This window comes from Urocitellus parryii, chromosome Y, assembly GCF_045843805.1.
Source record: "Urocitellus parryii isolate mUroPar1 chromosome Y, mUroPar1.hap1, whole genome shotgun sequence".
NCBI classification, from domain to species: domain Eukaryota; kingdom Metazoa; phylum Chordata; class Mammalia; order Rodentia; family Sciuridae; genus Urocitellus; species Urocitellus parryii.
In genome coordinates this window covers 4093785-4118064 of record NC_135548.1, presented here as the reverse complement: position 1 = coordinate 4118064, position 24280 = coordinate 4093785, and the positions used below count along the sequence as shown (strand labels likewise).

The 24280-nt window shown below is 34.0% G+C and overlaps 1 protein-coding gene across 8 annotated transcripts in view; it reads left to right on the top strand.

The window, feature by feature from the left end:
* Positions 1-253: 253 nt before the first annotated feature.
* LOC113176017 (zinc finger X-chromosomal protein-like) overlaps positions 254-24280 on the top strand; it is a 35464-nt gene continuing 11437 nt past the window's right edge. For 2 of the 8 annotated variants that reach the window (XM_026380404.2, XM_026380411.2), the window contains exons 1-4: positions 254-367; positions 2495-2643; positions 18425-18513; positions 23586-24143. In XM_026380404.2, the coding sequence (XP_026236189.2) occupies positions 18453-18513; positions 23586-24143 (619 nt within the window). In that variant the 5' untranslated portion in view covers positions 254-367; positions 2495-2643; positions 18425-18452. Of the gene's footprint in view, positions 368-2494; positions 2644-13769; positions 13794-18006; positions 18514-20499; positions 20533-23585; positions 24144-24280 lie in introns of those variants that run through there. The other 6 variants (XM_077794180.1, XM_026380405.2, XM_026380407.2 and 3 more) reach the window with 6 other exon arrangements.

Sequence of the window (24280 nt, the reverse complement as noted above, 5' to 3'; positions counted from 1 at the left end):
AGGGCGCGTGCCGCGCTGCAAGCGGGAGGGAGCGCGGAAGAGGGAAAGAACGTTGTGACTTAGGCCTCCAGAGACCTCGCCGCGGCGAGGCTGCTGGGCTCCCGGGTCGCGAAGCGCCTGTGGGACCCACCGGGCGGAGGAGGGGTCCATATACCCTTCCGCATTTTCCTGGGTCTCTCTCCCTGGCGGTGACGTGACGTGCTGACGGCGGCCCGAGCCGGGTAGCTGGGCCGCTTTTTGTCAGCTCCGAGCTCGGCCCCTCCTCCTCCCTCCGCCCTTCCCAGCAGCCAGAGCCCGGCCCAGTGCTCTAGAGAAAGGCCGTCGTGAAGCACCCGCCACCGTCCCTGATTGCTTGTACGCCGGTCTGGTGAGTCTCGGGTGTTGCCTTGGCCGTGGGGCCTAGTGCACGCGTGGCGGCCCGGTACTGGCCTGGTCGGCGGCCCGCAAATCGCCCTTAGGCTCTAGGCCGGGCGGAATGGCGCGCGGCCCCGAGCAGGCCACGCGGAGGCCGCAATTCCTGGTTGTCCCTAGCGGCAGCGGAGACGCGCTCTTAAGTGGTTGTAGGTTGGGGAGGGGCTGCCCGGTGTTCAAAGGATCTCTGGTGGGCACTACTGCGGACCACGGGCACCGCATGGGGACTAGGCCTGGCTGGGAGGCGAGGGGTGTAGGCCTGGAGTAAAGGCCGCGGACTGGCTGGGCGGATTTCGCAATGTAAATATCGCGGGGGAGGGGGCAAGATGGCGGCGGCTCGGGCCTTCAGCGCGGAACGACTGGGCAAGTTGAGGGGTTGGAGGCGCGCCATCTTGAAGGAGGTGTCTGGGAAGAAAATTCCGCTATAGTCTTTAGGTTGTGGAAGAGCAGGCTGCGGCTGCTGGCTCATAGCCCCGGATTCCCTGTGCGAAGACGTGTGCGCACGCAGGGGCGTGCTCGCTCTTTTCTGTGCCCTCAACACTTGCTGCGTTCTTGAGCGGTGGGGTTTCTGGCGCACAGTAGCCTTCCTCCCGCCTCCAGTGCATTTCTGCTGAGCAGCTGCAGTCTGCTATTACTCTGCCCAAGTTAGCTCTTTGCCCCAAGTTCCAGAGGCTTTCCAGTCTCACATGTAGCCACCTTAGTTCTTGGGTCGGTGTCAGCAGTAAACCCCACAAAGTAAAACCATAAATGAGCATTAGAGTGACATAGAGAAGGTGGATTTCCTCTTTAGTGGCATTTCGAATATATTAAAAAATAAAGTTTGGTGGTCATGATCTGTAGAAGAAAAGGGCAAGTTGTACAGCACGAAAGCAAAGGAGTAAAGCCTTTTTCCAACAACTGTATTTAAATAATTTGTAATCTTATGTACAGTTTACTTTTTTGCTTAGAAAAGATTGGAGAAGAGGCACATTTGCTTATTGGACAACTAAATGTATAAATGTGATTTGCTGTGCCTGAAATGGTATTATATTTAGTTAAAAAGTCTTAACTCCTCAAATACTTTTGATTGCGTAATATTTTGTTTCGCTGGACACTCAAAGCCCAGTGTTAGTTGATAGAAGATTGAAAAGAAAGGTTCTTACACTGCAGACTTGAGTGCAGAAAGTTCTTGTTGGGTGTTTAGAGGAGGAGGAGGTTTCCATTTGAATCACCGGAGAAAGGTTTTAAATGGACAATGGCGTTTTGATAAGTTTATTGAAGAATAAGTAAGATTTGTTAGGCAGAGTTTGGAGAAGGAAAAGAAATATTACAACAGTGAAAGTCTTAAGCAATCTTAGTTTGGCCAAACCTCATGATATAGATTGGAAAGTGGTGACATTTCCCACCAGAAAAGCTTGTGATTGTGAAAGTAGCAGAATGGTAGCACACCTGAACAGTAATTATTAGCAGTTCTGGCTCAAGTGGCTAGAACAGTTTCAAAGTTGAGGAATTATGAGAGTTAGTACTAAATTGACTTGTTTTTTCTCTACTTAAAAAATTGTTAAGAATGTGTCTTTTTATACAATCTCCTGGGTTGCTGCTGCTTGTCCATCCTCAAGTCTCACACCAAATGTCCATTTGCTCATAAGTTTTGCACTCAAAATAGTAAGCAAAACTTCATTTACCCTGGTTCAAAAACTACAACAATATTTAAGATTAAGAACAGGTTGGAAAAGTAATATCTGAACTTCGTAAGCTTTCAGTATTCTCAGGCAAACCTTGTCCTAACGGAAGTGGTTATATGAAAAGAATAACTTTTTTATTATTCCTGAAGCCTCAAATCTGATGCTTTAACTTAGGAAAGTACTAGATGCAGATGGGCAAGGAAACACATAAAACACTTTTTTTTTTCCTGTAATTTTATGATATGGAAACCAAGTTTTCAATTTTTCTAGACTAAGAGATCAAAGAAGTGATGCTTCATGAGCATACTGATGGAATCTGGAGATACTCAGGTGTATTATAACAATCACAGTTGAGAAGAAGCAGTGCATTGCAGAAGTCTTAAAGCAATTTGCTAATGCATTCTGTTTGTTGACTGTAGAAGTAGTTGCTTTTATATCTTAACAGCTAAAGAACTGTAAAGAAGATAGAATTATATTTTGCACAGTACAGCAGCAAAAAGATGTTCCAGTGCAGCAACAGTGGATTTCCGAGATTAAGGTTAAATTAAACTCAATCGTAAGATGACAGGTAAGTGTAAAACTTTAATGGAGTTTTATCAGAAATAGTTGGACTTTTATTTAATTGTTTACAAACATAGGTTTGGTTTTTTTTTTTGTTTGTTTGTTTGTTTTTTTTTTTGTTTTGTTTTTTTTTTTGCCTAAGTGGTGAGCTTAATAATTGGAATAAGTGGTGGAATACCTTATTGACGTTATTTAGGACCAGCGAGGTGTTGGTTTTTAAAATTCATGTGTTTTTCAAGTGCTCCTTTCTTATTTTAATAAATGCAGTGTAGAGCTGATATAGCTCAATTGGTAGAGTGCTTTCCTGGCATACACAAGGCCCTGGGTTCAATCCCCAGCACCACAAAAAGAAAATAAAATGCAGATTATTTTTCACTAATATTGTTTGTATTTGTGCATGCTAGAAACTAAAATTTCTGATTCAAGATCTTTGAAGTATCTTATTCCTAACATTTTTTTCTTTAATCAAACTGAAATGACTGACATCTAATGTAAATACTTGATCCCTTCTACTTTATGCTTTTCCTTTATTCTACCTAGATTCCTGTTTTCTCTCTGCTCCTTTAGCTGAAGGGAAATTGCCCTCTGTTGAAGTTTACTTTTTTCTGTTATGTTCTTCTATGCCTTTTGTCATTTGTTATTTGTGATGTCCTACTGCCATTTGTTAGATATACTTACCTAACAAAAATCTTATGTTTCTATTTACTTCTACCAATACTTTTTTTTTGTCCCACTTTTTTCCAAATTATAGAATTCAAAAATTGTGAAACAGTTCAACAGTTGTTAATTTGAGTATCAAAAAAATGCGTACTTCACAAGCCTTGTGTGTTTTGTCTGCCTGCTGTGGTCTTACAATTTAAACGAAGGATATCCCTTGAGAATGAATCCTTTATCCTGTTATTTTCAGTCTTTCCATTCTCCCCACACGCGCGCGCACACACACACACACACACACACACACACACCCTTTTTTATTATTATTATTTGTTAATTTTAGGCATACCTGACGGAAGAGTATATTTTGAAATACAAAGATGGAATATAATTTATTCTAATTAGGATCCCACTCTTGTGATTATGCTTGATATGGAGTTTGACTAGTAGTGTACTTCTATATGAAAGTAGGAAATTTATATCCTAATTCATGTTACTAGTTCTCCCATTCTTTACTTTGTGCGTTGTCATTTTTACCCTTTTATTTAGCATCTGAAGTTATTTACTGAACATTGCCTTCCCTACCTCATTGACAGCACCATTGACTGATACCAAATTTATTTTACAAATGGCATGTGCCCAGTAATATTCATTAAAAGTACTTTTACATCAGAGTTCCTAAAACAGCTGTGTGCTTCATCTGTTTCTACTCTAAACTCTGAATTTTTCAGGCTTGTTCTTATAGAATAATTTAGATATTGTTTTAGCATTAAGTCTGTTATAATCCAGTATTTTTTGAGGTCTTCCCTAAACTTTGAAAATCCTAATTATTTATTCCTCTTTGTATCTCTAGCAGAATGATTCGGCCCATGAACATTATTTATGAAAATATACTTGAATAATTTGAATTGAGAAATATATATGGAGTTTGAGTGGGTCTTCCTTGACTAGTCAGATACTATGTTCTAAATAGTATAAATATTAAGACGTATCATATCCATTTTATGTCCACACATGATCAAATCACAGAACTCAGGAACATTATTTTCTCTACCATGTCTTCATCTCAGTAGACAGGAATGTGAGCAGCCCATTCTTAAAGGAACAAAATTATTTTTCAAAGCAACGTTTTAACAATATAGGTGCCTTAGAGCTATAAGATATGATGTGTAAATAATACATTGGAAGCCTATCTTGTGTGTGTGTGTGTGTGTGTGTGTGTGTGTGTGTGTGAAGAAAGAGCATAGGTCCTTTGACATGCTAGGTAAAATACTCTGCACCTGCCTACATCCCAGCCTTAAAACCTGGTTATTAAAAGGAATATTTGAAACAAGAACTTAAAAAAGATTTTAAAAATATTCTAAAAATTAAAGTAACTAATAATATACTAAATATTTAAATTATATTACCTTAAAGATGTTGAAAAGCGGCTACTCTGATGTAACAAAGTATAACATTTTGTTTGATATTTACTTCTTACCTCTTCTTTTAAAAGAAATAATGTCCTGCAGATCCAATTAAAGAGCTGCCTTATTACTTCCCGTTTCTGTTTTTCCTCAGACCAGTATATTCCCATGTATGCCCAAGACAATTTGTATTTTAATGTTCTATAAAGTTGATATTGTACATGTCATTTTATATATTATTTTTACTTCACTGACATGGATCTAGTTTGTTCTTGAAATGTGATTTGGATCCCTGGGAAGCTGTCACTGAGTGTGTCTGAGCAGCACACTTTTCATAAAAATACTAAAAAGTTATTTACCTTTCTTATTTTGATACTTCCTTGAATATAGTGTACAGTGCAGTTTTGCTGAGACTATATGATAAATGACTTTTCAAAAACTCAATGACAGAAGGAAATAAGGAGTCCATCTGACTTAGGAAGATGTTAAACAGACCTGGGATTCCTACTGTACACCTATAATTCTAACAGCTCTGGAGGCTGAGGCAGGAGAGCATCCATCCCTGAGTTCAGTCTACAGTACCCCCCGCCACCCTATGCTCCTTTCCAAAATAAAAGAGAGATTTGCAATAAAGTTAATTTTTTAATTTCAAAAAATTTTCATTATAAATATTGTTTTATGCTTTCATTTTGTGATTTATTAGTTTTAAGTGAAAAAAATAATAAATCTTTTAAAATTATTTAGCTTAAATTTTTTTAATGGTAAATAAATAATGATAGTATAACTTAGAGATAGCATAGTTGGATAAAGTGAGGTGGTCATATCAATTTTATAGTTTAGTTCCCCATAGCTATACTATGGAACCAACCTAAGTGCCCTCCAACAGATGAATGGATAAAGAAAATGTAATAAATATACACAATGGAATATTATTCGGCCCTAATCAAAAATGGAGTTATGGCATCTGCAAGTAGATAAATGGAGCTGGAGACAATCATGTTAAGTGAAATAAGCCAGTCCCCCAAAAACCAGTGACTAAATGTTCTCTTTGATATGTGGATGCTATGTCAAAATAAACAGGAAAGGGAATTGGGGAGGAGAAGTCACTGGATTAGACAAAGGGGAATGAAGATGAGGGGAGACAAAGGGGAATGAAGGTGAGGGGAAATAGGAAAGACAGAAGAATGAATCCAGCATATCTTTCCTGTGGTCATATAAGAAAATACAACCAGTGTTGTATGATATGTCAAAATACATTCTGCTGTAGTGTATAACTAAAAGTACAAATTTTAAAAAAATTAAAAAGCAAGAGACTCTGGAGTTCTTAAGTTTTTCAAATTTATAGAGCCCCGAGGTGAAAAAAATTGAGAGATCACTAATCTATTAATGTTTTATTCAGGTTCATAAATATTATGTGGTTTGTTTAATCTGTTAGGTTCAATTGGGTTGGTTGTATGCAACTCTGAAGCAGTGCTTCTGTGAACATCTTTATACGTAATTTTCCTCTCGATTCAAGTGGAATTCATCTCTTGTAGTATATTTCTAATGTCAACTTTTCTGTGAATTGTTAAATCATTTTCATAATGCTTGTACTTAGTTCCTACTAAATTGTGTAAATGAGTCTTTATATCATTGCCACAAATTTTAGTTTTTTCCAAATTTGGAGGGATAGAATGTTACATGTGTTAGATTACTGTTGAGATTGAACTTTGCCACCTGCCCTTCTTGCCCCTGTATATTCAGTCTTTTGCTTTTTCAATAAATATTTATACAAAACTATTCTTGACCCAATATGCCCTTGGTTTGTTAATTTATTATATTGTTCTTATGTTCCGCATAAAAATGATTTACTGATTACATTGTAGGAATCTTTTTAGTCTGTGGCTTTCTTTATCCTTGTTTTTAGGGTGTTTTATTGAATAAGACAATTCAGAGAAATGTCTAATTTTTTTTATAGCTTCTAATTTTAAGAAATTCTTTTTCTACCACAAAGTTATAAACAGTCTGTTTTTTGTTTTTGTTTTTGTTTTTTTTCTTCCTATAAATGTGTTTTCTTTTGATTGGCTGAAATCCAGGGCTTCATTCATGCTGGCCAAGCTATGGTTCACGGTCCTTGTACTTAGTTCCTACTAAATTGTATATGAGGCTCTATATCATTGACAAGAATTTAATTTTTTTAACAACTTTTTTTTAAGAACATTAACCTAAAAATTTGGGTAGTATTCTAACCTTTTTAGTTAAGTCTTTTTCCATACTAGTAATAAAATTCAACTCATGGGGTGTATCAGATTCTCTTATGTGTATTTTACGTTGGTTTTGGTCTCAGTATTTAGCCATGTAGAACAAAGGTTTGATAAACATTGTCCTGTTGTCCCCATTCCCCCTATGCTGTACGTTAAACCCATGCCTACTCAGCTGTCCTCCCAATCAATAAGTCTTTTATTTGTATTTCCATAACATCAGTTTTCATCACCTTCAAGATTGTTATCATAACAATATGTGTTCAATTCTAAGATTTTATTAATATATTAACATTTGTATATCAATTCCCCATGATAAGTTTTTGTGTTTTGTTTTTTTAATATGTGAATCTGTAAGCTAGGAACTTATAAACAGTTGAAACATCTAAGTGGTGGAACAGAATTTGAATTTCACTGTGTAGCCTTTGTTGACTGTATTTTGTATTTTTGCCATTGTGCATAGCAATTTCAAAATGTTATAACCACCATTTCTTATAGTTTGTGATAGAAATTCTACTAATTATGCAATCTTACTGAAAAATAACAAGACAATAATACATACCTCTTAAAATCAGAATATATTTCACAACTGAAAGAACAATGACACCTAGGTAGTGGTCTTGATGCATTATCACTGTTCATAGTACTAATGAATTGTTCATTTTGACATCAGTTCAAATGAATTAGATCTTATCCGACAGTTTGCTAATGTGTCATGTGAATTGATCATTTTGTTATCAACAAAATTTTGTTATTTTGTTATCAACAAAATTGTTATCGACAGAATTGCAGCCATTACTATCACTACATGTTGGTAATGCCTACTATCCAATCTGAAGATCAGATAGAATAATTTGACCTCAGAAGGTTGTAATAAATTTCAGAGTAACCAGAGTCTGGTTTGATTGAATTTATTGCTTACAAAAGAATTGGATAATTGAGTGTCCACATTGAGTGTCCATTTATTGCCTATTCCTGACTTTGAAAAGAAGCTCCTTAGCATACATTTGTGTAGTCCTAGTTGAATGGTAGGAGAGAATGGGATAAGTAAAACAATATTTTTCATCAAACAGGATTATCAGAATCATGATATTCTTTTACTTGAAAGCAGATTCTACATATGTTTATTAAGCATGCTTCATCACTGGCGATCTCATTGTTCAGAGGACTATTGTTAGAAAGAAACAAAGGTTATACAGCTTTTGAGTAGAAATGTGAGCCCAGAGTAATCACATGAGTTAAATGAAGTTTATCAATTTCCTACATCAATTTCTTCCGTTACATTTTTCTTTCTGTTAGAATGATTATTTTAAACTCTATAAATTTAAGAACTATAGCATATGTAAGATAAAAATTCTAAATGATGACATAGTGTTGATTAGGCAGTGATTTTAATATGAGATTCTATTTATATATGTATACACACATACTCATATTTTTTACTATATTAAGAACACATTATTTAGCCATAGAGTGATTGTTTTGTGTTTGTCAAAAAAAGGTGTTGAATTCCAGCTTTTCATCATGTATTGAGAATGTCATTAGGTTTCCTCTCTGAATATGGTCTATTGCCTTCTTCCTTCTCTTACTGAAAAATATTACTTTATCAAGATCTGTGTTCTTGCTTTAAATAATGGTTGACATTTGCAAGCACTTGGCTTGGGTTTGATAAATAATAAGTTTGGGATTGATATGAATAAATTTGATGTTTTGCTTTTTAATGATAATTGGTTTTATAGAAGAAATTGTGAGCACTCTTAATATTAGCATATTGGAATAGTGTAAAATAATTCTGAATTTTTAAAAAATCTATTTATTTATTTTAATGCTCTAGGATTTCTTATAGATTTAAAATGACCTGAACAGCAGCAGCAAAAAATTCCCAGGAAACCATTTAGGCTTGAAGTTGTTTGAAAGGGTTACATAGTGTAATTTTCTCAAAATAGTTTTTACTAGGATTGGTGAAGTCTTATCTCTTTGATTTAATACTAGTAACTTAATGTTTCCAAATAGATCTGTTAAATTAATTTTTTTTACCCTATACTGGCATAGATTATACATTCTATTACAAGTAGTTTCATTTTAAAATAATTATGATTTTTTTTGTTTGTTTGTTTCAGAATTCATATTTATATTGTTCAGTTTTTCTCCTTTGGCTAGTTGACTAGGTTTTAGGTTTTTTCCTCTCTTCTTAATACCTTATCCCACTAAAGGGCCAGGTTTGTTTTTTGGCTTCTTAATTTAACAAGTTACTTGAATCCTTAGCTTTGCTCCCTGTATGTATTAGTGACTGCAAAATAAATGCTTACAGTTATTCATCTTAGCTTTGTACCATAATTTCCTCATGTGCCAAATTCTGTTATAAGTTAGGCAAGGTGGTATATGCTTACAGTTCCAGCTGTTCAGGAGGTTGATTAGTTCAAGACCATCCTGAGCAACATAATAATATTTCTCTCATTTAAAAAAGAGAAATTCTGTTAGCAATAGTTTTAAGTAGCTTAAGTGTATATTTTTTCCTAGCATATAGGATAAATTTGTGTTTGAAGGATTGGAAAGTAATAATGTTAATTGAGGAAGCCAGAATCCAAACAAGTGATTTCACATAAAATTTTAAAAAGCGTATACTTTTCAAAAATTAATGTGGCAAAGAAGTAGTTTATTGTAGTATTCCCAGGAGATAGTATGGAACAGATCAAGAGCTATAAAATTGTAAATTTTAAATATATTATTTTCTTGTTTTCCAAAAAAATATATATAATTATACTTTTAACTTAGAATTATGTTTTTGCTGTTTTGAAAAGCAGAGGTCGCCTGCCTTTCACCCAAGAACTAGGGATTGAACTCAGGGCTACATTTCTAGCCCTTTTATTTTTGTTTTGAGACATGGTCACCCTAAGTCCCAAGTAGTAGAATTATAGGATTCTATCACCATGCCCAGTAATGATGGAAGAATAATTTAATGTATTTCTTAGATTTCTCTATGCCTTATTTTTCTTAGAACTGCAAATTCTTCAACTATGACTTTTTTGCAGGAAGCTGATGATTTTAATTTCTGTTCCCTGTAGTCATGAATTTTATAATTTGAGGAGGGAAGTGATTTTGAGATGATGTTCTATGTACTATTGTCAGCAAAAATAATAAAGGTTAATAAAGCTACATATAGTAGCACAGTTAAAAGTGAATTAGGAAATAAGAGCTAAGAAAATCAATTAGGAGGGTTGTGTGTGTTCTGTACTTAAAACAAAGGTAAAAGAAATTATAGATCACTTCAAAGGAAGTATGCAGGTTCTTTGTCATTATTTTTATTTACTCTTTTTTTTTTTTTTCTGAGCCTAAGCCAAGTTTGGAAAATGACATTATAAAGTTCTTTAATTTCATTTGTTAAGTTCATATATTTTAAAAAAGCAGAACTTTGTTTTGAGCACTTTTTTTGTTGCAGTAATTCACTTGCAGGTCAGCATGGGAAAACAAAGAAGAAGAAGCAGAGCAAGCAAAGTAGCAGCAGAAAAAAAGTCCTTTATTGTGTACAAGCAATCTTTTTATAGTATTATGAACAAAGACTGGAAGGCTGCCTAGCCTTCCAACATCAATAAATCAGGTCTTTCAGCTAATTAAACATAGCACACAGAAGTTTTACTTTCTAATCAGAAGTGACCCGCTTCTCATGGCTAATCTACTTTCGGCCTGGAGTATGCTGAGCTCTGCTCTTTGTTTTGAACAGATAAAAAATTTTTCTCAGCACCCTCCTAGCCCACTTGGCAGAACATCCCATTTGCAGGCAAGTTCTCCCAAGGTCAGCAGACATCTCCTTTTCAAGCATGTCTGTTGTTACCCATCTAAACCTTGAAGAAGCCTCTCGTTTGCGAGCAGACTCTCCCAGGGACAGCAAACATCTCGTTTTCAAGCATGTCCACTGTTACTTTATCTAAACCTTGAAGGAGCCCCTCAATTGCAAGCAAGCCCTCCCAAGGACAGCAATAGTAATGCAGTCACATCTGATTCTCTACATTTCCCTCCTTTTGTTTTTGTAAATGAGCCATAGCAGAAGCGATAAGGGATGTATCATGTTTCAATTGCCTTCGATTTTTCCAGCATTGGAAGACTATATACAAAACAAAACACAAAACAAGAATTATTACAGTGTTACCTAAAGAAGCTGACAACAAGGTAGAAAAATGACTTAAAGGATTTAAATTAGCAATACTTGAAGACAATTTTTGTAAAATGTCAGATCCTGTTAGTTCAGGTAATGTCTTACTAAAGGTGTCCATAATAGTCTTTTTCAAATTCATAATTTCTAAAGTTAAATTTTGATGTCCATTTAATCATCTTTTAACAGTTTCCCAGGAATCACTGGTATTACATGGCATAGGAGTCACACAAATATGAGAAGAATTCCAATCACAGTTCTGGTAGCCAAGATAGTCACTAGATTGCCAAGCCAGGAAACAGTATGTTGTAAATTGATCACATCTGTAGCTAATTGAGAGTTTAAGTCCTTTTGTTGTTGTCATATTAAATGAGCATCTTGATGCCATGTTCTCATGAAATTTGCAGTTTGAATGTCTTGATGCAAAGCAACACTAGCTATCGTAGCAGTGGCAGTTACAGAAGCAACTGTAAGGAATGAAGCTATAACTATTCCTATTAATTGTAGAGAGCAATATAACAAAACTTGAACAGCATTGTACAAATGAGTAATAGACAATGAATCAGAGCAAGGATGAGTCAACTTAACAGGTACCCACAATTCTGTGCGAGCTTTAACAATGACTAAAGAATAATTACTAATTTCTATTAATTCCCAATTAGTTCTATTTACACATTGAGTAAGATAGCAGTCTATACATGATATTGTTCCCCAAGTTACATTCCATTCGCAGTTTCCAATCATAAGAGAATAAGGGAATTTAACACATGTAAAAGCAAAATAAGTCAGATTATTATGTAGATGTACTTCAAAAGGAGAGGAACGGGATACATCCAACGTGAAATTTCCAGTCCATACAATGAGTTTCCTAGATACTGCCCATAATTTCCATATATCCCCTTGAATATTGGGAAACTTTATATGCTGTAACATTGGAGGGACCAAAGCATAATGTTGCATTTTAATTGTCTCATTATGTTGATGCCATCTTAAAGTACGATTTGACCAACTTTCTATAAATTTAGAATGATCAGGACTCCAATCTACTATAGTGATATTTTGATATCTGACTACTGTTTTAGGGTGATGATCACGGCATTATTCCCACTTTAAATGAGTTAAAAAGGTTTCAAAATATTTAGCTGAACATAAAGGAAGATGAGTTCTGACAAAACATTCTTCAGATGATAGTCATGATTGATTAACATACATACTAGAGGTATTAAATCCTCGGGAAGATATCATGACAGTAAAAACAGCAGTAGGGTAACTATGATAATTAACTCCCCAACTATTATAGGAAAGAGTTGTTATGTGCTTTAAGAGGCAAACAGAAAGAACGAGCCCCTATACACAATGGGACTCCTTCAACGGCTACAGTTATATTTGAAATATTATACAGATTTTTATAGAATGGAATATTTTTAATTCCGCCACATACATTAGGGGGAAAATTAGTATTATTAGTACATACACGAACTTCAGGTTTTCCCCAGGAAACACTGCGCACCAAAGGAGGGTTAGGAACATAGGCCCAATAAGCAAAAGAATGAGCAGAAACTATACTTACCTGGCAATTAATAACTGTAAGCATAGCTAATAAAAGATTAACAGGATTTAAAGGTTGATTTGTCTTTTGAAGTTTTTTTTCAGCTTCTTGAGTCAACTTTTTTATCTGTCCCCATGTTGGGGGGGTCCGCTGTTCTCGTTGCCATTGTAGAACTTCTCTGCATTGCCAGCTCCTGAAATTGTCTGACAAATGGGTCACTTATTCTGCAATTTGATAGTCTTGAAGGTACCCAGAAAGGTGTTTTACCTGCAGAAATAAGAGCAAACCCCCTTCCCATGTGGTGCAACAACCTAGAAATCCATTCTTTATTTTCATCCCTGTTCCACATAGGTATTTCCAATTTTTAGAAATAATGGCTGAGATTTAAATGTAGAGAAATGCTGCTGGGCTGCAGGAACCTTGGAAGTTGACCAGACATTTAAAAAATTTAAACTTAGTAAAGTTTTATGAAGTATATTTTGAGGTATATAAGCCATAGCCATATCCCCCCTTTTTATTTTTAATATATTTTTTCTTAACGTATGATTTGTCGTTTCTATAATAGCTTGACCTTGACTATTACAAGGTATGCCAAATATATGTGTAATGTCATACTTTTGTAAAAATGAATGTAATTTTTGTGAGGTATATGCAGGTGCATTGTCAGTTTAAGTTCTAAAGGAATTCCCATGATAGCAAAACAAGATAATAAATGAGAAATGATTGCATCAGCTTTTTTCTTTTTTAAGATAAACTGTGGCCCATAGAAAATGAGTATTAGTGTCAATAGTATGATGTACATATCTTAGTTGTCCAAATGACTGAATTATAACAACATCCATTTGTTAAAGGGCATTAGGATGGAGTCCCCTTGGATTAACACCAGGAGGACAGTAAGGAATATTAAAAGAAACACATGATGAACAGTTATTTTGTATTTATTATAAAGTCCTTCAGTGTTTGTATGATGTAAAGCATGTTTTAGATGAGCTTTTTGTAAGGGGAATAATAGTTAATCAATATTTTGATTTTTTCTAGTTAATGGTCCTGGCAGTGTAGAATGTGCTCTAATATGAGTAAAATATACTGAAATTTGGCCTACTATTTTTGTTGTTATTTTTTACATGTATTCAGAAGGGACATAGAGTCTTAACTTAGGTAAGTAGGGCTCTTTATAAATTTAAGTAAAGTGTTGTAGTTTTAAAGTTTATTATTTTTTTAAATATTATATTATAAATTTTATATAAAAAATTGTTTATTTGAGTAAAAACTAACACAATATGATAACACATCTAAAACATGAAATAAAGAAAGGCTGAAAGATTTAGCTTTTTTTAGAAAAATAGAAAAATGTTTTTGTGTTTTATAATATTAACCTTTATGTAGATAAGGCTCTCATTAACTTAAAAATTACATTTAAATTGTACCTCAGTGTAAAAAGTAACATAAAACTTTATATATCTTATTGATAATAGGCCTAGTTATAGAACATTAAAGGATATAAATAAATCTCCAATATGTTATTCTTATAAACCTAAAATTACCATGCAACCTTTTGGAGAACACCAGCTTGATATAATTTTTTTTTTAAAGCTTTTATCTTAATGACTTGTATACCTGGAAAATATGAACACATTTAATATACAAAGAAGAGTATAGTACCATAATTACTATTGATGTTTTTATATTAATTAAGTTTATCTCTTAAAGAAATAACATATTAGAATATTGCAAAATAACAGTTGTTTTTTAACCATATCTGTATAATCCTTAATTTTTTCAAGATTATTTGTTTAAAAATTTACATATATAGCCAATGTACACAGACCTTCTTTATCACTTACTTAAAACTATATAGCCAACATACATAGACCTTCTTTATCACTTGTTTAAATCCTTTTATTTACTTACTTCCAGAAACACATTTTTTTTTATTAAATCCATATCTAGAACCTTTTAATTTTTTTTAACCTCTTTTTTATTTATATTTTGAAATAATCCTTGTGAATTTTTGAATTTAGGCAAATTATTCCATTTTAATAAGAGATATTTTGTTATTTGTAGTACACAATTAATCACATTAGTTTACCATATTGTGAAAATATAGTGTCTAAATATTAGGGATGATAAAGAACCATTTATTTATTTATTTATATTATTTACCAACTTAAAAAATTATTAATAATATTATCTAATGTAATTTAAGGAGTTAAAAGCATTTAATGGTATATTTAACATTTAGCATATTAACCTTGTAAATCAATCAGATATTTAACAAATATTTATAAACAAATAATCTTATGTCTAATTAATTTATTTATTTTATTAAAACATTAGACAAGTATAATGAACTGTGTTAGCCATTTTTTGTTGTTGTTGTTGAAGAAAAGTCCTAGAACCAAAGCACATCAGTCATTAACATGTTAAAGACATCTTATTTTTTGTTTACCCAATTTAAATTGAACCATTTAAATTAGTAAATTAAAAACATTTGGATCCATTTTTTTTTAATTTTTATGAGCGCTCTTTACATATATCAATCTTTATATCATGTACATGACATATGGACATACACACAAACAGACATACAACATATAATACAAATGTGTACACATAACACAATAAAGGCCTTGTAGCTATTTTAGGTGAAATTTTCATTGTAATGTTTAAATATTCCACAGTTGATCAAAAATAGAACTGATCAGAAAAACATTAACTTAGGTCTGTAGGGTCAAAATTATGAGCTCAAAAAATACAGAATCTAGGAAAAAGTAAGAGTCCTAGAAAAATGACCGGCCAGTAATTACAAAGTATCATAAAATTTACTTATATATTTTATTTTATTTTTTACAATCCCTTTTAAAATGACCTGCTTTTCCACGATAGAAACAAGTTCCTGATTTATTGGGTTTAAGGGCTCCAGCCATGGCTGCAGCAAAAACAGAAACCTTGATATTCAATTCCTCCCACTCCAGCACAAGCTCTCACATATTTATTCAATGAGGCATTTTGCCCTTTTAATGGCCCCAAAATATGCTTACATTTAGGATTTGCACTTTCAAATGTTAATGTTTCTAAATAATACCTTTGTTATTTGATCTTGACCCATTGCCTTCATAACAAAAGTATGAGCGGTCTTGCAAGAAAGTCAGTGTAAGTTTCAGTAGCCCCTTGTATAGATTTAGTAAAGGAAGGTTGTGCCTGACCAGCGGGTATCAACACATCTCTAAGCTCTTAAGAAAACCTGTCAAACTTGTTGAAGATCTGAATCTGTATATTGAGCCTGTCTCTAAAGGCACGGTAATTACTTTTCCCCATTAACTTATCCTCCATAGGTCCGGGAATTTTGAATTTCACTCTCTCCAGCTTGTTTTTGTGCCTCATCTTCCCATCAACTTCTCAATTGTAACCACTGAGATCCCTCCAAAACTGTTTTGGCTAATGCCTCCCAATCCAAAGGAATAAGTAATTTAGAAGTTCCCAAATTTTCTAACATATCTAACACAAAAGGAGACTGAGGGCCATATAGAAAGGCTGTAGCTTTTAAATCCTTTATAAACTTGCATTCCACTGCAGTATAGTGAACATCAATCATAGGGGATTTTGAAGGTTTTGTTGTCTAGTTATAGGAAACAAATGTTGTGGATCAACAAAACAACCAGGAGGAGCTGCAAGATCATCATCATCATCATGTGTCATAGTAAGAGGAAATGAAAAACATTGTTGTTCTCTACACACATCAACTCTATACTATGTCATTGGAAAGACAGAAGCATTAAAAGGAGCAGTAGGTTTAAGAGAGGACCTTTGCTTTTTTAATTGTGTCATCTATAGTATCACAAATATTTTCTTAGGGCTCCGTTTTGTTAACCTATTATCAGATTCTGATGTATTAACTTGTCTTTCACAAAGAGAGCCCTTTTTATTATTGCTTTCTAATAATTGTAATGCTTGAGTAATAGCGCTACACAATGTCCAAATCTTCAAAGAAATAACATTCCCAGCCTGATGCTGCTTACAGAGCTCTTTTTGAACCAATTTCTATTCCCCCAAATTTAACTGGACCTTAGTTTGATACTGGAACCAGTGACAATGGCATTCTATAATTTAAATAACTCCTTGAGTCTCTTATTAGATGTTTTCACACCTATGGAATATAATAATCCTTGTAGTAACTCCACATCTTGTTTCTTTAAGGACGGGGAGTATCCCATGTTAGTTCTGAAAGTCCCCCTAAAGTTTCTTTCAACCTGGGGCGCTACCTTTCAATACTTGTTAGTTCTGAAAGTCCCCCTAAAGTTTCTTTCAACCTGGGGTGCGCTACCTTTCAATATTTGTTAGTTCTGAAAGTCCCCCTAAAGTTTCTTTCAACCTGGGGCGCTACCTTTCAATATATATATATTTTTTTAATCCCGAAAGTCCCCCTTTCGTTTTCTTAACCCGGGGTGCTTACCCTTTCAGTGCTGGATCCTGCCGACTACGCCAATTGTTGCAGTAATTCACTTGCAGGTCAGCATGGGAAAACAAAGAAGAAGAAGCAGAGCAAGCAAAGTAGCAGCAGAAAAAAAGTCCTTTATTGTGTACAAGCAATCTTTTTATAGTATTATGAACAAAGACTGGAAGGCTGCCTAGCCTTCCAACATCAATAAATCAGGTCTTTCAGCTAATTAAACATAGCACACAGAAGTTTTACTTTCTAATCAGAAGTGACCCGCTTCTCATGGCTAATCTACTTTCGGCCTGGAGTATGCTGAGCTCTGCTCTTTGTTTTGAACAGATAAAAAATTTTTCTCAGCGCCCTCCTAGCCCACTTGGCAGAACATCCCATTTGCAGGCAAGTTCTCCCAAGGTCAGCAGACACCTCGTTTTCAAGCATGTCTGTTGTTACCCATCTAAACCTTGAAGAAGCCTCTCGTTTGCGAGCAGACTCTCCCAGGGACAGCAAACATCTCGTTTTCAAGCATGTCCACTGTTACTTTATCTAAACCTTGAAGGAGCCCCTCATTTGCGAGCAAGCCCTCCCAAGGACAGCAATAGTAATGTAGTCACATCTGATTCTCTACATTTTTTTTTATAGATAAGCCTCTTGAGCTTATTATGCTCAAATGTGAATTCATTTTTACTACCTTATAGCTGGTACCGTTTCAAATTTAACCTTAAGAATAAATTACAAAAATACAATAATACATATTCATATATATATATATATATATATATACACATCTGTAATCAGAAGGTCATTTTAAGAGACATCATTGGCTACAAAGATCTCAAATATTTATAATTAATGGGAAGTTTAAATTTCCATTTTATAATTTAGTGATCACAAGATTGGAGATTCTATTACATTTAAACATGTAATGAAGTTTTATAGCAATTACTTCAATAGTCATAAAATGTGTTGATTCTTAATCCTTGGGTTGCTGCAGGCAACAGGGCCTCTGTGTGTATATGTGTGTGTGTGTGTGTATGTGTGTGTGTATGTAAGAAATGTTCTGTATATTCTCAGTAATTCATGTAAGAACTCATTAAACTTAAGTTTTGTATATTTTATGTAACATCACAATTAAAATAAATTTTGAAAACCCAAAACATTCTCACCTGTTTGAGCTGCCCTTGTTCTATAGTTGGTGTATATATCTCTAGAATGTTTTGTGTCTTTTTCTTTTGTCTTGATAGATTATTGATAAATCAAATAATTTGGACATTTCTAAATGTAAATACCATGTGAAACAAAAAACATGTGATACAAAAAATTAATGTTGGGTATACTTTGTTCCTTGGTTTAGGAGCTGGGACTAATGAGCATTAAAGGCCATGGATGAAGATGAATTTGAATTGCAACCCCAAGAACCAAACTCATTTTTTGATGGAATAGGTATAAATATTGGGTTGTTCTATTTCTCATCTCCCAGGTTTAGAGTTATTTGTCATGAGGGTGAATTCCCAAATAATCTGATATTGATTCATACTCTTATACCCTGTAATCCTTCCAAAGTCTCATAGCCAACTCAGTTTTGTTATGCTGTCTGTATTAAAATATTATTGTTAACTTCAGTTTTTTCTAATTTTCCCAGTTGTTCTAGGTACTGTTAAAAAGTGTTCTAAGTGTGTTAATTTTATTTCCTTAGTAAGTAGTACATTTTTTACAGTTTCGCTAAACTAAAACAAAGCATATATATATATATATATATATATATATATCAGAATTCTGCATAATAGAAGTATACTTTGGACCAAATTAATTTTTGTCATAAGGGAGAGATACCTATTTCTTCCTCCATACAGTATATCAGCCAGGATAAGTTTTTGCTCTTAAAGGCTGTCCTTATTCCTTCTTGTACTCTGTGTGTGGCTCACTTAAGCAATAGTGATTATATTTTCTTTTACACTTTGAATCTTTCTGGTCTGTCCATATATCACATCACCTTAATTCTAGCCAGAAAACTGTGCAGATGATTAGATTGGAGCCATTAAAATAATCTCCCAATCTTAGGTTCATGTCCTTAGTCAGATCTGCAGAATTTCTTTTACCATATCACATAACATATACAGTATCTAGGACTGGGATATGGACATATTTTGGGGACTGTTCTATTTGTTGTTTCCTTTCTACTCATCAAACTTTTGTGTTCTTCCCAGATGTTAAATACATTGACCTTTTTCCAGGGTTCCTATTTTGAAAATAGAATCCAAAATAAGATAAGTGCTAAGTATCTAATAACATCAAAACCAGCATCAGTTATTAAGTAAAACATGTAGGATGCAGTTCCACTTCATTTGTTGACCTATAGAACTAAAGTTTTATAAAGAACTATTTCTGACATACAGTGATAAGACAGATTAGGATGTTTGAGGCAAACTGGGTGAAATGGAAGGTAAAATGGGAGTCATCAGCATAAAGAAATTTTGAAATCTGCCTTATCACCTTCTGTATTTCTAGGCCTGATAATAGTTTTTTATAGACTGTGGCTCCTTCTGAATCTGATTTATTTTTTTCATCAAATATAGCAGGCACTGTAGTCAAATAATTTTTCCACACTGTTTTCTGTCCCTGAAATTTTGGGAATCCTGTAGTCTTCATACTGTACTTTCTCTGTTCCTTTCAATAGTAGGTAGCAGTATTGCTGTTGGAATAAAATGTTCTTGTGTGTCATGGATATTTTTTGCATTAAGAAAGAGGCTTATCTACAATGATTTTTAAATTAGTTTAATGTCTGTATAAAACATCTTTTTTCTAAAAACACATCTTAATATGAAATTTCTCTCTTTACCTCTCCCACCTGTATAAGCTGAGAGAATTGCCCAAATTGTTGAGTTCTGTTGACTTTATTTAATGGCGCCCTCCACAATTAATATTTCTTTTTGAATTTTATTATAAACAGCAGGAAGAAACAAGGCCACATCTTCAACATTTTGCTGAAATTTCCTGAGTTAAATATCTGAGTTTATTGTTTAAAATTATACTTGACATAAAATTATAGGACAAAATTTTGCTCTAAGGTCTGCCATTACAGAATAAAGATCTTTGTACTTCTTTCTGTGCTCTTTAGTAAGCTGGTTCTCCCTTCCTTTTGAGACCTTACAAACAGTTTTTCAAAGACTAGATTTCTGCTCTGAGTTTATATAGGGAAATATAGTATACACAGATTCTGAGTTCCTGTAGGATTTCTATACTTTGATCCATTCTTTCTTCTAGATTCTATTGGTTGTTAGCATTCATGTTCAAAAGAATGAAGCTTGTGTGTGTGTGTGTGTGTGTGTGATGTTTATTTTAAATATTTGTTTTTCAATTGTAGTTGGACACAGTACCTCCACTTTATTTATTTATTTATTTATTTATTTATTTATTTATTTGTAGTGCTGAGGATGGCATCAAGGGCTTCGCACATACTAGGTGAGCGCTCTGCCACTGAGCCACAAACAATCCCAGCCCCAACAAACATAGTCATTTGATACACAGTATTAACTTTCTCATAGTTTCTGTAGGTCAGAATTCCATGAAGGCCTGCTGGATCATCTACTTTTTTTTTTTCATGGGACTGAAATCAAGTGTCAACATAGTCAGGTTCCTTTCAAGTTCTCTGAGGATGAATTTCTAACTAATTTTGGTTGTTGACTGAAGGCATTTTCTTATGATAGCTGTCAGTTGAAATGTAGGTCTTTGATTCTTGTGTCTGCCTGTGTTTCTTAATGATTTCCGTATTGCAACTTCAGCAATAGCAAATTTGTTTTTTCCCATACTTAGAAATCCCTCTGACTTACTCTTCTCCTTCAGTTTTCTGATTCCACTTGTGTAAAGTTCTCTGCTTTTAAAAGCAATTTATTTTATCAGATTGGGCTCAAATTATCCAGAATAGTCAATTTTAGTTTATGAACTGAGCTACACTGGTAGTCTATGAGATCTGAGACACAGCTGTGATGTTTAAAGTAGGATTTAGTGCTATATTGTGAACAATTTTTGTAGGAGGAAGTCAGGTTGATTTGATGGGGTAATGAGAAAAATCTACTATTCACACCACCTTTTCTTTATGCCAGTTAACCAGTTGCTACAACATAACCCAGGCTTTGCTTTTTCACTCTTCATCTGTAGTGTTGGAACTATTTTCTTCACTCTTGGTTTGGGCATTGGGTCATATCATTTCTTTCTTCTTTGTTGCCAGTAAATAATTTTTGATCCTTTGTTTTTAATTGTTCCTACTTCTACAATTTTTGAGTTTTATATATTCCCAAAAGGAGACTACACACTATGTAGATGGACTTTTTCTGACTTTCCCCAAAATGTGTTCATAGTTTCAGATTAACAAGCATTCTGAATATGTAACATTTAAATTGTTGCATACTAGATTTTATTGTTCGTACTTTGTGGTTTTAATGATTTTATTAATTGAATCATAAGTGGTTTATGTTTGTATATTAAAACAGTACTACTTTACCAAGAAACCTAGGGATTTTTAATATACTTTCTATATTCTCTGTATGTGTGCGTCTTAAACAATTTGGCATAGTCTTTTAATTCACACTTGATAATTCAGTTTGGTAAAGGTTATGATTATTTCTTTAAAATATACAGCAGAATTTTTTTTTTACCATATACAGTATCTAGGACTGGAATATGGATATATTTTGAGGACTATTCTTTTTGTTGTCTTCTTTTTACTCATCAAACATTTGTGTGTTCTTCCCACATGTTAAATACATTGACTTTTAATTTTCCTAAAAAAGAGACTATGTTCTTTAGAGAAAAACCTCACAGTTAATTTGATAGCTTAGTTTATCCCCATGCAGACCTGGAACTTGGACTAAGAGGTAGGGTTTAAAGGACTATGCCATTTTTAGTCCAGGTGGTTAACACTTAGACTATTTGTTTATTTTTTAGTATGGCGCTTAATATATCAAAACTTACATTTTTAATTTCATAATAATGATTACAAAACTCATTACAGTTTTCAGGACACCTCTATACATTCCCATTTAATTTAGTTATGACCACAGTACTGTGAGATACGCATGGCAGGTACTATTGTCCTCATTTGTGTACTTGCTCTCATCACAAAACTTAGTTTTATAACCCTATCCTCTGATTTAGACTGTTGCTAGTATACTTACTTGCCACTTAATGCTTTCACATTTGTGTCTACAGAATGGAGATAACGTTGATCTGTTGCTTCATACCATTAAAAAAACATTTTGTAAAAATTTTATAGAAATAAAAGCAAACATTTTTCATTATTATAACATATATATATATATATATATATATATATAATTTAAGTGTGCATTAACTAACTTTGAAAACTTCATATAACCTATTGGGTTTTGGACATACTGATCTTTGATCTATGTGTCAGGGCAGCAATCTGATGGTAGAAGCTTTGTGTTTCTTGGATGCCATTGCCTTTGACAGAATTTTTCATTTAGGCCCTTGCTTGGACTCAGTCCTAATCTGAGTTAAAACCCAAAGTGCCAATCATCTGAGTATTTCACATGCAAGTCTCCTATGTTTGCCTTTCTCTGGACTAGGAGCCATAATACCCAGTATTTTGTATTGTGTATTTTATAATTATTGTTACATTATTTGGTAAAGATATGACTTCTACTTGTGGAATTTATAAAGAATAATATTTATTGAGCTGCATATGCTATGCAAATTTTGTGATCATGGTTAAGTCATTTGATCTTTGTGGGCTTTCAATGGCTTGCTCTTCTACCTTCTTAACTACAGAATGGATATAAGGATTTTATCTTCTGAGGAACTACTCTGGGATTTTTGGTCTGGAATATAGGAGAATAGGCAAGATGGAAACAGTAACTGACGAAATTGGGGTAGGCCCCATCCCAGCTATTCTCACCTCTACTATCTCTAGGCAGCTGCACTTGTGTTCATTTATTTGTCCAACCAGTTTTATTCTCAGTTGTCTCTCTTGCTTCGTGATCTATCTCACTTTTCACTCCTACTATGATTGTTTTGTAAAGCTTAGATTCAAAGTGTTGTTTTGTCGTTGCCAAATAGATACTGATAGTATGTTGTAGAAGAACAAACTGGAGAAATTGTAGAATAGAAGAAATAAAAGTAAACAAAAAAAATGTGTGTGTGTGTAAAAAGAAGAAAATTTTTATCTGTTGAGAAAAGAAGCAGTGGAAGGGAAACATAATGAAGAACAGTGGTATATTTATTTTTTGATTTGTACTACTTGTATATATTATAGTCATCTCTTAAAAGATTTTGGTTCAGTGGCATGGGGAATTTCTCATGTTTATATTCTAAAAAAAATGTTGGATTAATTTTTACTCGTTATATGAATTAGAAATAGATCCCTTCTTAATTTCTTTAGTTTATTTTAGTGTTTGAGGAACACAGAGAAGGTAGACTGTTTTCTAGTAAAAATTATTTGACTTTTAATCCTACCTATTCACCTGAAATTTATTGTCTTAATTTTTATTCTTAAGGAACTAATTCTACACACATGGATGGTGATCAAATTGTTGTGGAAGTACAAGAAACTGTTTTTGTTTCTAATTCAGACATAACTGTGCATAACTTTGTTCCTGATGTACAAGACTCTGTTGTAATCCAAGATGTCATTGAAGATGTTGTTATAGAGGATGTTCAGTGCTCAGATATTTTAGAGGAAGCTGATGTATCTGACAGTGTCATCATTCCTGAGCAAGTACTTGATTCAGATGTAACCGGAGAAGTTTCTTTAGCACATTGCACAGTTCCCGATGACATTTTACCATCTGAGATTACTTCAACCTCAATGCCCATGCCAGAACACGTCTTGACAAGTGAATCTATACACATGTCCAATGTTGGACACGTTGAACATGTGGTTCATGATAGTGAAGTGGAAGCAGAAATTGTCACTGATCCTCTGACGACTAACTTAGTTTCAGAAGTATTTGTAGCAGATTGTGCCTCTGAAGCAGTCATAGATGCCAATGGAATTCCTGTGGACCACCAGGATGATGACAAAAGCAACTGTGAGGATTACCTTATGATTTCCTGTAAGTCTTGGTGTATGCTGACTATCAGAGGTGTTTTTGTTTCTGGTACTAAGGATCGAATCCTGGGCCTCACATGCTAGGCAAGCACTGAACTATATCCCCATCCCTTTTTGACATAGAATCTCGCTAAGTTTCCT